This window comes from Lontra canadensis, unplaced genomic scaffold (genome assembly GCF_010015895.1).
Source record: "Lontra canadensis isolate GAN:19392208 unplaced genomic scaffold, GSC_riverotter_1.0 scaffold2, whole genome shotgun sequence".
NCBI classification, from domain to species: Eukaryota; Metazoa; Chordata; class Mammalia; order Carnivora; family Mustelidae; genus Lontra; species Lontra canadensis.
The window spans coordinates 7867977-7881359 of NW_022630996.1; the positions used below are offsets into that span (position 1 = coordinate 7867977).

Genomic DNA, 13383 nt, shown 5'->3' on the forward strand with positions numbered 1-13383 from the left:
CACCTGCCTGGTTGGTTTCTTTCTCTATACAATGAAAATTGCATGAGATAATATCCCAAATCACTATTTTAATCTTCTTTTATATCTCCCCCCGCCCCCATCACTAACACCTTATAGTACCTGCTCAGAAGAGTTTGCTGGGTTTATTTTTTTGCCTCATTTGGTATGAATGCCCTGAGGCCTTGTCTTAATCTCTTCTCAGGCACAAGTGTGTATGGGAGTGTGTGTTTACACACATACGTGCCCCTACCTTGTACCAGCCGGTTGGCCTTGGACTTCCAAGTCACACAACCTGCTAGCTGGATGATTAGAGCCCCAGGAGACTTTTTCATAGACACTCAGGCAGAATGCATTAAATCCTAACAGAGGTAACATTCAGTTTTATGCCTTCAGAGCTTGGAAACTAGGAGACCCTAGGGGTCTTTCTATAGAGAGTTGGTGACCTTGAGTCATTTCTAATATCTAAGTTGCAATTTTTATATCCCACTGATGTCAACCCCTTCTTAATGGCTCGGCAACCATTTCATTTTCTTTAAACTGGCTGAGAACGGAGAGGGAGCCTTCTTTCTCTGATACCCCGGTACTAGTATAGGTGGGAGCTCTCTGGAGGCTGGGGCCAAATCTGAAAGGTTGACTCGCTTCCCTGGGTTCAAGACTACAAATGAATAATGGTTCAAGACTACAAATGAATAATGAGGGCTTACTGGTGCTATGGGGATCCCCAAGCTGGATAACATCATCTTGGAACTCCGTACTAATTTGATTGGAGAGCAAAGGATACATTTATAAAAGATAAACTAATACTCGAGGACAAGACAATTTAAGAACCACCCCAAGGCAGTGGTTTGTAGTCAAATGACGTCTTTACACAGAGTTCAGAGGGTGAAGAAGGGCATTGAACAAGAGGTTCTAGATCTCTGGCCAAGGTATCCGGGCCAGACATGCCTGAATAGGCAGTGTTTTCCCAGAGGAACTCGCCTGGAGATTGTGGGCTGAAGGCAAGGTATGCAGAACCCTCTGGAAGCTGGTGGGGAATCAGTTGTTACGAACACAGCACTGTTTATGATGGGAGGCATAATGAAGTACAAAACAAATTAGGAACATCAACAAAAGCTAACTTTCATCTTTATTCTCAGTTATCTTCCTCAAAAGTAACAGGTAGGTACTTCTAGGAGGGTGCCTCAGCCTTCTTCAGAGGAAGGACTACTACTGATTCTCCAGTCATCTCGCCAGGGGGCAAGGTGCCCGGGTGGGTTGGAGCCGCCAGGCTGGGTCTAGCAGGGGAGCCGGACTGGAGAGCAACCGGGATCCTTTTATCAATGGAGATGAGTCACATTTTCCACTAACCACTACAGTTTCCCAGGCAATGAGATAGTGTCTCCAACTCACACCTTTAGTCCCCTGCCTGGTGCAAGCCTTCTAAAAGTATGCAAACATCCAAAATTGCCAAGTTCACATTCCAAGACCTTTACACCAAGTGTGTTCGGAGTTAGACGTATTTGACCAATGTTAACTCCCCTCTTGGCTTTCCACGTTTCCCCTCGTCCCCAAACTCTGACTCCCCAAACTCTGACTCTTCCGACCTCTTCCCTGCCCAAGATAGCTGCTTTCCCTAACAGGGCCTGGACGGGCGCGCTTCTCTCCAGCTCTGCGGCGATTCGGTTCAGCAGGCGCCTTCTGAAGGCCTACTACGTGCGGGGTTTGCGGGCCTCCCAGGCCCAGAGCGTCCTGTCGTTCCGTAAGGACCCACACAGGAGGCAGAACCTCTGGAGGGAGAAAGGATGCGTGGAGCTGTGTGCGCGCTTTTCCCACCTCCTCGACTGCACGTCGGGCTCTCGGGAAGGGAGCCCGACCTTTGCTTCGCTTTGTCCCCTCCGCAGCCCCGAAGGCTGTCCTCCGAGCGCAGGCGCCCCGCTCACACCTGCTGCCCCGCACGGAACGGAGCAGAGCGAAGCCAGGCGCCGGAGGAGGAGCGTGAGGCCCGCCGCTCTCGGGGCCGGCCAGGTTTTCCCGCTCTCACCCCTCCTCGCGGGCCTCCCTCCCTCCCGGCGCCCCCGGGAGCGGAACGCGCGGGGAGACCCGGGCGGCGGGCCCCGAGGTTCCGTGCGAGGCGGGGCGGCACTGGCCGCCGACCCGGCCCAGGCCTCCCGCGCCTCCCCCGCGCCCCCCGAAGCCCCCCTCCAGGGAGGCGGGTCCTGGGGGAGACCCGGCACCGGCCCCGCGCGGCGCAGCCCCCGCGCGCCCCGAGCCCCGCGCTCGCCGCCTGGCAGCCCCGCAGGCAGGCGCCGGCCCGGCCGGGAGGTGGTGCTAGCCTCCCCGCGCCCGGGCCCGCGCGTTGCCGAGCAGCCGCTCCGAGGCTCCGAAGGGGGCGGAGCGGCGAGGCCGGCGTGCGGCTGGCGGCCCCTGTCCGCGGTTCCGGCCCCCGGCCCGCCCCCGCCTCGCCGGCCTCCCTCCGCGCCGGTGCGCGGCGCCCGGTCCCAGCCGCAGCCGCAGCGGCCGCCCCTCCCGGGCCCGACAGCGCCGAGCCCCGAGGCCGGGCCGGGGCGCCGGTCGGGACTGCCGGGGGCGCGGCGCCGACGCCGAGGCGCGGCCATGGAGGGGAAGACCCGCGCCGGGGTCGCGCTGGTCCCGGGGCCGAGCGGCCGCGGGCCTTCCGCCCGCCGCGCCCGCCGCCTCCGCCGCCGCCCGGGGCTGCTGCTCCCCGGCCTCTGGCTGCTGCTGCTGGCCCGGCCGGCCTCGTGCGCCCCAGGTAAGCACCGCCGAGACCCTCGGGCCGCGACCCTGCCTTTTTTTATTGCTGTTATTTTCAAAAAAAATCCTGCTTTCCCCGCCCACCCTCTTTTATTCTCCACGGCTCCCTAGCCCTCCTTTCTTGAGATGCTTTTCCGTTCTTCTCGGGCCCAGCCAATAAAAGGCACGGCGAAAATACAACGAGAGAGCGAATGGATTCTGGCCAGTCTTGCTAAAGGTCTGCAAAGCCCTCCTGTTATCCACGGAGCCCGAGGCGGGTCTTTGGCTGCTCCAAATGTGCCTTTATTTTCTCTGCAAAACGCAGGCACTGGAATTGTATTTGTTCATGGCTGTGCCAGTGTGGCGTGTCAGATGTTCGGGAATACTTCGTTGTAGGGGCGAAGGCGTAGCCTGGGTGTGTGGGCTTTAAAGCAGTGTTGCGTTACTCCGAGCGGCCCGGCGTCCCCCAGATGCAGGCAGGCTGGCGGTGTCCCCCAGTGCACCAGGACACAAAGAACATTCAAAGAAAATCTCTTGGAAAGCGCCCTGGCCATGGATCTTTCCAGGGAAATAGCTAGTGCTATTACTTCTGCAAAGGCATCAGTACAATAGAGTGGGAAAATATTGTGATTCTTCAGTGTCGGGGCATGAAAGGAGGAAGGGTTGTTTTATAATAGATGCAGTTTACTGACTGTTCGTCACCCTGGAATTAAGAGGCATCATTTATGAAGGAGCATGTGGGCGGGTTTTGTTGCTGAAATGATTTAATTCATACTGCTTCTCCGAAATGTTTTCTTGTCCACACGGAGCACACACACAGGATGCTCTGGAAAGCTTCTCTGAGCTGACACCCGGTAAACCAGTGGTTGCCCCAGCACACACCCTCCACCACTTTGGGGCAGAGAAGGAGAGGTGGAATGAGCGGCTCTGGGTGGAGAGCGGCTGCCCAGTGAACACAAACGGAGCCATGGAAGCTCCGGCAAACGCTCCCTTCTCGGGGGCAGCGCGGAAGGACTGCCAAGTGGCTTTGGAAGGAACTGGAACACATTTGAAGGTGTCCCTGGGACATCACTGTCAGAATTATAACCAGTGTCCCCCAGGGGATGGTACAATAGAAACACAAGAAGGGACTTTGGGGATCACAGAGTGAAACCTCTCCTCTTACTACAGAGGAGAGTGATAGAAAATTGGCTTGGTCAAGATCACTGGCTAGTTGGTGCAGACTCATTGCTTTTCCATTACCCCCTGCTGCCCTGTGACCTGTAGGCTTATAGGCACCCGAGGCTACCGCAAAGATTTCCCGTGGCTGGGTGGAACCCTGGCTCAGGGAGCCCTGCCAGAGCTGGGGCGACAAAACAGGTCTCTCGCAGAGTGCAAACAACTTTCCTAACCTAGCGGCTCAGGACTCAGTCCTGCCCTCTGTGTGTTCCAGCCCTGCGTGTCCAGAGGAGAGGAGAATCAGGGCTTTCTGTGAGAAGAGATAATCATGAAGAGTGCCCTTGGCTTTCATCTGCAAAGAAAGCCCATCTGATACTAATGGACTCATCTGTGAAGGGACCCGACATTAATCATTTCCATTTACTGAGTGCTTCCTCGGTGCCAGATGCTGCGTTTTATAGACACAATCCAGTCCCATTGTGAGTTGGGCGGGACTAGCCCCATTTTACAGATGAGGAAACTAAGACTTCAGAAGTTTAGGTTAGTTTGATTCCAGACTCTATGCATTTAACTTCTGCGCAGCTTCCCCATGTGCATATACCACAGATGTTGTGCAGAGAATAAGTAATTCTTTTGATAAACTGAAAGTATATAGTGGAGATGTTTGCACTGTCCCTCTATAAGTTTCCTGTCTTAGTCGTCCCTGTTTCCCATCAACCCCCAATACAAATATTCACCCTGGACACGTGAAATTCAGTGTATTTCTGTGCTAGAGCTGACATCACAGAGGTGGAGACGTCTTCCTTTCAGTAATTTGTGTCTTGGGCTCCGCTGGTTTGTACAATCACTTCTAGACCAGGTGATAGAATAGCAGCTGAAGAAGTAGAGGACCCTGGGTCTGTCCCCAGAGATCCAGTTGGAAACTCAAAGCAGGTGCAGATCCGTGCATGGACTGTTCCTTCGAGAAAAAACATCTTAAAGGTAGCCCCTGACCCACTTCTTAAAGGCTGTGACAAGCCACAGTGGTGGAGGGTTGCTTCCTGATGGTGCGTGCTGGTTGGTCCTAGGAAGAGGTTGCATTTCAGTTGGCCCGTGTCTCCTCTCTGTGCCACTAGGACCCTCTGGTTCCCAGTCCTGAGTGTTTCCTTTTCACCATCGGAGTGGGGATGGGGGAGGCTTTGCCGAACCCTGCCGCAGTGGTTCTGTTTCTAAAGAGCCTGATTCAGAAAATGGCATGTCTTAATCCTGTGTGGGATTTCCTGGGTTAGGCAGCAGTCCCTTTCAAGGCTGACGGAAAATGATCTTCGGCAGGCTTCTCTTTCCTTGTTAACTTCTGTTAAATGGAGTCCACCTTTCAGTGGGTCCCCTTATTTCAGTCTTTATTTAAATTTCTGTGTTTTATTGATTTCTTGTCTCTTTCTGTCTCATTCAGAATCTTGAATGTGCCCTTTTTTGTTTGTTTAAACATTTATAAATTTGGTTTTGACTGTTCACTGTTGTGGAAACAACGTGAAGTACTTTGGACTTGCCTTTGATTGCATTTTTTAGGGGATCCTATATCCACAATATAAAAAGAAAGAATTGCACTCCATTAATTCATCTTATTCATGGATAAGTCCTTCTTAAAAATAATGGCTATTATGAAAGTGATAACTTTGCAGAGATTTTGGAAATTACTAGAAGATACAGAAAACAGGTACCCATAACCCTGCAACCCACAGATAGCACTGTAAATAGTTTTTTCTTTGTTAACATTCAAAAGGTGAAAACTGAATTATAGGCATAATTGCAATTATTACTTTTTTCACTCAATATTTAACTTAAGCATTTTCCTATTCATTAAATACTGTTTGGAAACTGTTTCATCCTAATAATTTCCTTAATTATTCTTTTATTATTTCCAGCTTTTTTGGCTGTTATAAATAATGCTATGATGAATAGCTATGTAGATAAGGTTTTGTATTTCTGTGTGTGTGTATGTTTAGCATATGTTTCTAAAAGGGGAATTAGAATGCAATTTAAATCTAAGACTCACCAGGCTGAATCTTGGCATGTTCAGTGTGTTAGGTGCCTACTAGGTGCTCTGTAAGTGGTTGTTGAATGAATTGACTTGTTCTGTATAGCCGTGATGCTGAAATAAACCTTAGTAACTTACACAGTGGCCTGTTTCACTTCATCATCATCAGCATTGGATATTATTTTTAAAATTCTGATAGAGGGGTGCCTGGGTGGCTCAGTGGGTTAAGCCTCTGCCTTTGGCTCAGGCCCTGATCTCAGGGTCCTGGAATCGAGCCCCACGTGGGGCTCTCTGCTCAGTGGGGAGCCTGCTTCCCCGCCTCCCCCTTTCTGCCTACCTCTCTGCCTACTTGTGATCTCTGTCAAATAAATAAATAAAATCTTAAAAAAAAAAAACTCTCATAGAATAAATTTGTCACCCACCGCTTAAGTTTTTTTTATTTTGGGTTGGCTATTTTTGGTATATTTTGTATTTGTATTCTGTGAATTCTCTCTGTGTTTTTGCTCACATGTATGTTGTTGGTATATATTTAAATCTTTTTATGTTAAGGATAGCAACCATTTCTCTCCTGCTGGTTGCCTTTTCCCCCTTCCAATGGATTTTCTTTTCAATTTGATACAATTTAGAAATTCAGAAGTTTTGATTATTTTGATTAGCAAAATCTGCTGTTCTGCTTTTCTTTTTGTAACTTTTTTTCATTGCATTTATTCTCAAGACATGTTAAATTTTTATCTTAATGTACTTATTATTAGCCATTTTAGGTGAATGTTTGTTGTACTTTTTGGTTTAGTACCTTATAAACAAAGACTTTAAATGTTTCAAAAGTGTGATTCCCCAGCCCCCTGCTTCAATATCACTACGGGATGTGGAGGTGCTTGTTAAGAAGTTAGATTTCTGGGGCTCACCCTTGACCTATATTAGAGTCTTCAGTGGTGGTGCCTGGGAATCTTCATTTTTAACAAGGTCATAGTTGATTGTTAGGTCCTTTAAACTTTGGAACCACTGATATAGAGACTGTACACCCAGTAATTGGAAGTTTTGGGGACCCACTGCTTAATATCTTGCAATTGTCTTTCCATGATTAGAACAATTGATTCAAAATTGTGACGTTGCAATTGTTTTTTTTGTTGTTGTTCTATCTTGTTGGCTTGGTTTTCTTTGGGTTGGGAGTCAAAGGGCGTAGAGGACTTCATTTTAAATTCTCAGTCCTAGCCACTGGGGAACAGTGGCTGCCCTCTTTGTCAGGAAATGCCTCCCTTAATCCTGAAAACAGAACCCAGCCAGGGAGTTGTTAAAACTCACCAGGGACCTAGGAGCCACAGGTTTTCTATCAGTGTGCCCTGGGTGCTAGAGGAAGCTAGTTACTGTAATTAAAATTACACTAGGTTGATTCAGTTGGGAAGATGCTGCTGTAACCGATCCAATTTGTTTCACGTTGCGTAGCTCACAGTGACGTGGTTGCTTTCTTGGGCTTAAGCAGCATGATGTGTTAGCGGGCTCACTGAACTGTGAGCTCGCAAACCCGAGTGAGCTCTTTTCTGCTGGTAACTTGCTTTGTGACTATGGACGAGTTACCTTGCTCTGGGTTTCTTTGTCCGTGTCAGAAGAGGTCGCTGAGATTATCTCTGAATTCCCTTTACCTCTTATATTTCAAGTCCACATGTTGGATACCTTGGATTGCACTTGTTACAGACAGCGACAGTCCTGTTTCTGTTTAATGTTTGTGTCAATGTCTGTCTGTCCTGTGACTTGCCGAAGGCAGTTCCTTCAATTCTTTTTTTTTTTTTTAATATTTTATTTATTTATTTCACAGAGATAGGCAGAGAGAGAGGGAAGCAGGCTCCCTGCTGAGCAGAGAGCCCAATGCGGGGCTCGATCCCAGGATCCTGGGATCATGACCTGAGCCGAAGCCAGAGTCTTTAACCCACTGAGCCACCCAGGCGCCCCTCAATTCTTTTTGTTTTTAAAAATATCCTCCTCTGCTCTTCCCTCCTGCATCCCCCCCCCCCCGTGGGACACATACTTTGCTCTATTGTATTTTCTTTTTGTCTCTTCCTTTTATCCTTTTTCACTGATAATGCTTCAGGTGCGCTAATGCCATGGCTTATGGCTTCAGGCATTGCTTTTCCTCGTTAGTGAAAATCTAAACTTGTTACTTATTCTGAAAGCGTGCGCCACAGCTTGTTAGAAATGCAGAATCTCAGGTCCTACCCGAACCTCCTGAGTCCGAATCTGCGTTTTCACAAGCTCCTCAGGTGACTTCGAACCTGCACTTGAAGTTTGGGAAGCACTGGGCCAAGAGGTGGTGCCTCCTGTTCCAACCATCTGGGAGCAAGTGGTGTTGGATCCCCGGGGCCTGAGTCAGCCCGCACTACTCTGGAGCCCTTCCAGATCTTCAGGGACCTTGAGATGCACCTGCCTTAGGGACTGAGTCTGTGTGAACAGCGTACAAGAGCCCTACTGCCTTTGACCAGGCAACTTCAGGACAAAATTATTCTCTAGATCCGCCCTGATTTTTTTTTTTTATATTTATATATGTTCTATTTGAGAAATTATCTTGTAAACAAGCTGTAATAAGTAAACCTATTAAATCTGTAGATGATTTTTTTTGACTACCTCATTTTTTTTTTAATTTTATTTTTTATAAACATATAATATATTTTTTCCCCAGGGGTACAGGTCGTGTCCGCCCTGATTTTTAACCCATTCGTTCATTATGGCCATTTGGCTGGTTGTGAAAATACTGAAATACGCCATACCACTTGGTAGATGGCGCTAATCCCCAGCTCTCCAAGTGCCTGGGGCCTCCCTGTCCCCCTCAGGCACTCAGCTTTGGAAGACTGAGGTGTACCCACCTCAGACGGAGGGTCCGCCCACACAGGTTTTTCAGCCTCAGGGTGTGCTTCCTGGTGACAGAACAGCAGCTGATTGCGGGTCATCTGTCACTTTGGGCCGGGATGGGGTGGTGGTGGTGCTGCTGTGTTTGTTCCAGGAGTGAAATAGGGCAGAATGTTAGGGGATGGTAAAAGAGGGTGTGGAAAGGTAGGGACCACTTGTGCAGTTGAGGAAATAGAGAGGAGCACGGCAACACCGAGTGGGGCTCAAAGAGGTGGTGGAAAGGGGGCAGGAGGAAGAAATGGGGGGGCTAACCTGCGGACAGAAGCATCGAGGAGACGGTAGCTTTGTAGAGAGAGGTAGACAAGATGACCTTTTGGGAGGACGGCAAGCAGGGGAGGAATTGGGGGCTCGAGAAAATACAGCTGGTTTCCTGAGACAGCTGAAAAGAGGTGAATGTCTCAGTGGTCAGGCGCCTGCTGTCTGCTCGCCCCCCAGCAGCCCGGGGTGGCCCAGAGCTTTGGCGGCAATGAGAGGGCGACAGTGCTCCTGGGTTACCTCCTGGCAAGTCTTGGTGCGAGGTCCAACTGGGGAGGCTCCTGCTCCAGATGATGGGCGGGGGGTGCCCAGCCGTGTGGAGTCATTTAGAAAACTCCTTGCTTCTGTCTTTGTTCTCCTGTCTCTTGTTTGGGCCTGCAGAAGCGACACTTCATCACCATGGTTTTGGGCGCTAGGATTAACTTCGGAGCCAGACAGCCTAAAGGGCTTTAAAACACTAGGTAAATACCGCTGGGGAGCTTTCAAAGGGGGAAGCCTCAAACACACAAAACAAACCATCTTCTGAAGCCAGCTTTGAGGCGAACTTGGGCAAAGCCCAGGAGACAGGTGTGAACTGGTGGCCAAGTCGCTAGGCCTCTGCTACTCCAGGTGTGGTCCACAGACGAGCAGCATCAGCAGCCCCTGGGAGCTTGTTAGAAAGGCACAGTGTCTGGTCCCTCCCCGCGTCTACCCAGAGTTCACCTGTGACCACCCCTCACCCGGGATTTGTGCGCGCACTAAGGTTTGAGATGCTCTGGCTTAGGCTGTGTCTCCTTGAGGCTGGGTGCATTTCAAAGATTTTTTGTTGTTACCCAGTTACTGAGAAGGCTTTACCTTGTAAAAATCCAGCCCAGATTTTAAGTTGATTGTGCAAACCGGGGGAAGGAGCCCGAGCAGAGTAGTTGGTTCAGAGCTGAGCTGGTGTCTGGCTGGACATGCGAGTCAGAGCTCTGGTCCCACTCCGCCTCTCCCCACAGAACACCCCCCCCCATTGAGCCCGAGTGTGTTTGGGAGCCTTTTTTCTAGCTCTTAATTTCTCTGCCCCGATAGCAGGAGTCAGGGCGGCTGGCTGTGGAGGCCTGTGGGAGCACGTGGAGCTCGTTGAGGCAAACAGGTGTCGAAGCTGAGGTGGAGGCGGAAGGGCCCCAGGTGTCTGTCAGAAGACGAACGGATTAACAAAATGTGGCTTATACACACAATGGAGTTATTCCTTCTTAAAAAAGAAGGAAATTCGGACACACGCTACAGCATGGACGGACCTTGACATTCCGCCAAGTGAAATAAGCCAGTCACCAAAAGACAAAACCAGCATGAGTCCTCTTACGTGAGGTATCTGGAGTTGTCGGCATCCTGGGGACATGGTGCTCTCCAGGGGCTGCGTGGAGGAGGGAATGGGGGCGTAGTGTGGGATGGGGACAGAGTTTCAGTTCCGCAAGACGAAACGTGTTCTGGAGATTGGTTGGTTGCACAACTGGTGTGAATATACTTAACGTTATTGAGCTGTGCGCGCAGAAGTGGGAGGTCCATATGGTGAACTTCATGTTATATGTGTGTGTGTTTTTAACCACAATTATTAAACAAAAACAAAGTGAAGCTGGGTGGGGTCTCGCTGGTTGGGTAGCAGAAGTGGACGCTTGTGAGAGCTGAGAGCCACAGTCTGGGGACAGGGCAGGAGCACACGACAGGTGTTCAGTGGGCTCAGGTGAGAGGCGGGATGCAAGGGCTTCTGCAGACCATGAGGCCAGATCTGCATGGGGACAGGGAAGGGGCAGGTCAGAGCCTGGTGGCCAGGAGAGGAGTCACAGCCCCTGCACCTGGCCTGTGGCATCAGCTAGGATGTCCAGGCCTGTCTGCCTCAGGACCGCTTCATCTCACCCCGACCGCCCCCGACTCACTGCACCTACCTCTCACCTCACCTCTCATCTCACTCTTCACCTCACCCATCATTCCTCACCTCACCTCTCACCTGTCACCTCACCCCTCACCTCACCTCTCACCTCACCCATCACCTCACCCATCACTTTTCATCTCATACTCGTCACCTCTTATCCTACCTCCCTTCTCACCTCGTCCTTCACCCTTTACCTCTCACCCTTTACCTTTCACCTCCCCCCTCCCCTCCCCTCATATCTCACCCCTCCCCCTTTACTTCTCACCTCACCCCTTCCCCTCCCATCTTACCTTCCCCATCACCTCTCACCTCACCTGTCTCTCCTCGCCTTTCATCTCACCTTTTACCTTTCACCTCACCTCATCATCTTCATGTTATTGATGGAGGTTGGGCTAGGGGACTGGGCTGGGGAGGCTGAATAGAGTCTTGGGAATTTATAAAATCAGATTCTTTTTCCTAGCCCTTGGAATGGTGCTTTTAAATATTTTTATGAATTTTCACTACTACAGTAGTTTTATTGGTTTTTTCCTGATTAGGAAAATAATATGTGTTCATTGCACTGATGTGGGTGTACCATTCCCTCCGCCTAGAACATTCTTAATCTCTGATATTATCTACACGGTTTACTACCCGCTTTCTTCAGGTCTGCACAGATCTCATGTGGTCAGAGAAGCTTTCTCTAATTAAGTTTTAAAAATACAGTGACCTCCTTCATAATTCCTTGTTCCAGACTCTGCATTAGTTTCCTCCGTGGCGCTCAGCACCGTCTCCTGTGTGTCTCTTTATTCCCTGTCGGCGTCCGCGAGACAGTAAGCTTCCTGAGCGCCAGCTGTGTTCTTCTGTGCTGTTTCCTCATTCACTCGTCCCATCTTTCTCCAGTGACTGCTCTGTGCCAGCGCTGTGGTAGGCCCTTCCGATCCATGGGTGAACCCGCTTAACCGTATGCTGGGTTCCTAGGCCATAAGCGCCAGGAAGGAACGGGGCAGAGAAAAGGCTTGGGTGTGAGGAGTTGAAGTTTTAATCTGAGTGGTTAGGGAGGCCTCACGGGGAAGGCGAGTGTGGTAGTATGCTAGGGCTGCGGTAATGAAATGCCACAAACTGAGTGGCTTACACAAAAGTTACTGTCACATGGTTCTGAAGGCCAGAAGTCCCAGATCAAGGTCAGCAGGGCAGTGCTCCTTCGGAAGGCGTTAAGGAAGGGTCTGTTCTCAGCGTGTCTCCGAGCTTCTGGTAGTTCCTTAGGCTTGTGCAGCACAACTCTGATCTCTGTGTGGCCTTCTGCCTGTGTGCGTGTCTGTGTTCAAATTTGCCCTTTTATAAGCACAGTCATGTTGGATTGGGGCCATCCTACCCCAGTATGACCTCATCTTAACTAATGACATTTACAGTGACCCTGTTTCCACATAAGGTCACATTCTGAGGTACTGGGGTTTAAGACTTGAACATACGAATTTGGTGGTGGTCGGGGGGAGGGCATGGCGCACCCTTAACAGTGACATTTAATCTAAGATTTGAAGGAGGTGAGGGGGTGAGCCAAGCAGGCATTTGGGGAAACAGTGTTCCCAGCAGGTGAAATAGGCAGCATAAAAGTGGGAGTTTGCCTGGTGTTGGGGGAGGGGGAGGAGGCCAGTGTGCCCAAAGTGGAGTGGGTAGGGATGAGGGTCAGCAGGTGCTCAGGTGGGTGCTGGGCGTAGGGGAAGTGGGTGCTGGGGTGGAGCATCAGAGGCCCTCTTAAGGACTTTGGCATCACTCCGGTGAGGTGGGAAGCGGTTGGAGGGTTTTGAGCAGAGGAGGGATATGATGAAGCTTAAAATGTAAAATTTATTGCACATTAAATGAATTCAGATGGTAAAAAAGATGCAAGTTAGAAAGTGAAAATCACCCCAAATCCTACCACTCAGAGATAACCATTATGACATTTTGGTGTTTCTCTTTTCAGACTTCTTGTTCACACATACAAGCACATACACATACACGCAAAGTGATGGTGTCATACTCGCCATGTTGTTTGCTGACTTGCTTTCTTGCACTTCACACTTTATCATTGAATCTTTACGTTGTCAGGAAATGTGGATCCACATTATGATTTGGTACGATGCTCTGGATGTTCTATACTTTCCTTAACCAGCTCTCTGTCCATGGGTAATTATATTGCTTTCAGCTTTTGCTGTGACAAAGAACATTGCTATGAACATCTTTGTATTTCTGTCTTTCCATACTTTTCTAATTATTCCCTTAGGATAAATTCCCAGAAATAGAATTGCTGGACTAGGCAGTATTCATACATTAGATTTTGATACATATTGCCAAATTGCTCTCTAGAAAGGTTGAAGCACTCTGTATTCTCTCTAGCAATGAATCAGAGCGCCGTTTTGCTTCTTCCCTCCATCTTACTGGCTGTTACCAATCTTCATTATCTTTGCCAAACTCTTAG

General features: G+C 49.7%; 1 protein-coding gene across 1 annotated transcript in view; it reads left to right on the top strand.

The window, feature by feature from the left end:
• The first annotated feature begins 855 nt into the window (after positions 1-855).
• Positions 856-13383, top strand: part of KIAA1549 (KIAA1549 ortholog) — a 129927-nt gene continuing 117399 nt past the window's right edge. Inside the window, exons 1-2 of the mRNA XM_032866486.1 lie at positions 856-926; positions 1620-2749. Of these exons, the coding sequence (XP_032722377.1) occupies positions 856-926; positions 1620-2749 (1201 nt within the window). The remainder of the gene's footprint in view (positions 927-1619; positions 2750-13383) is intronic.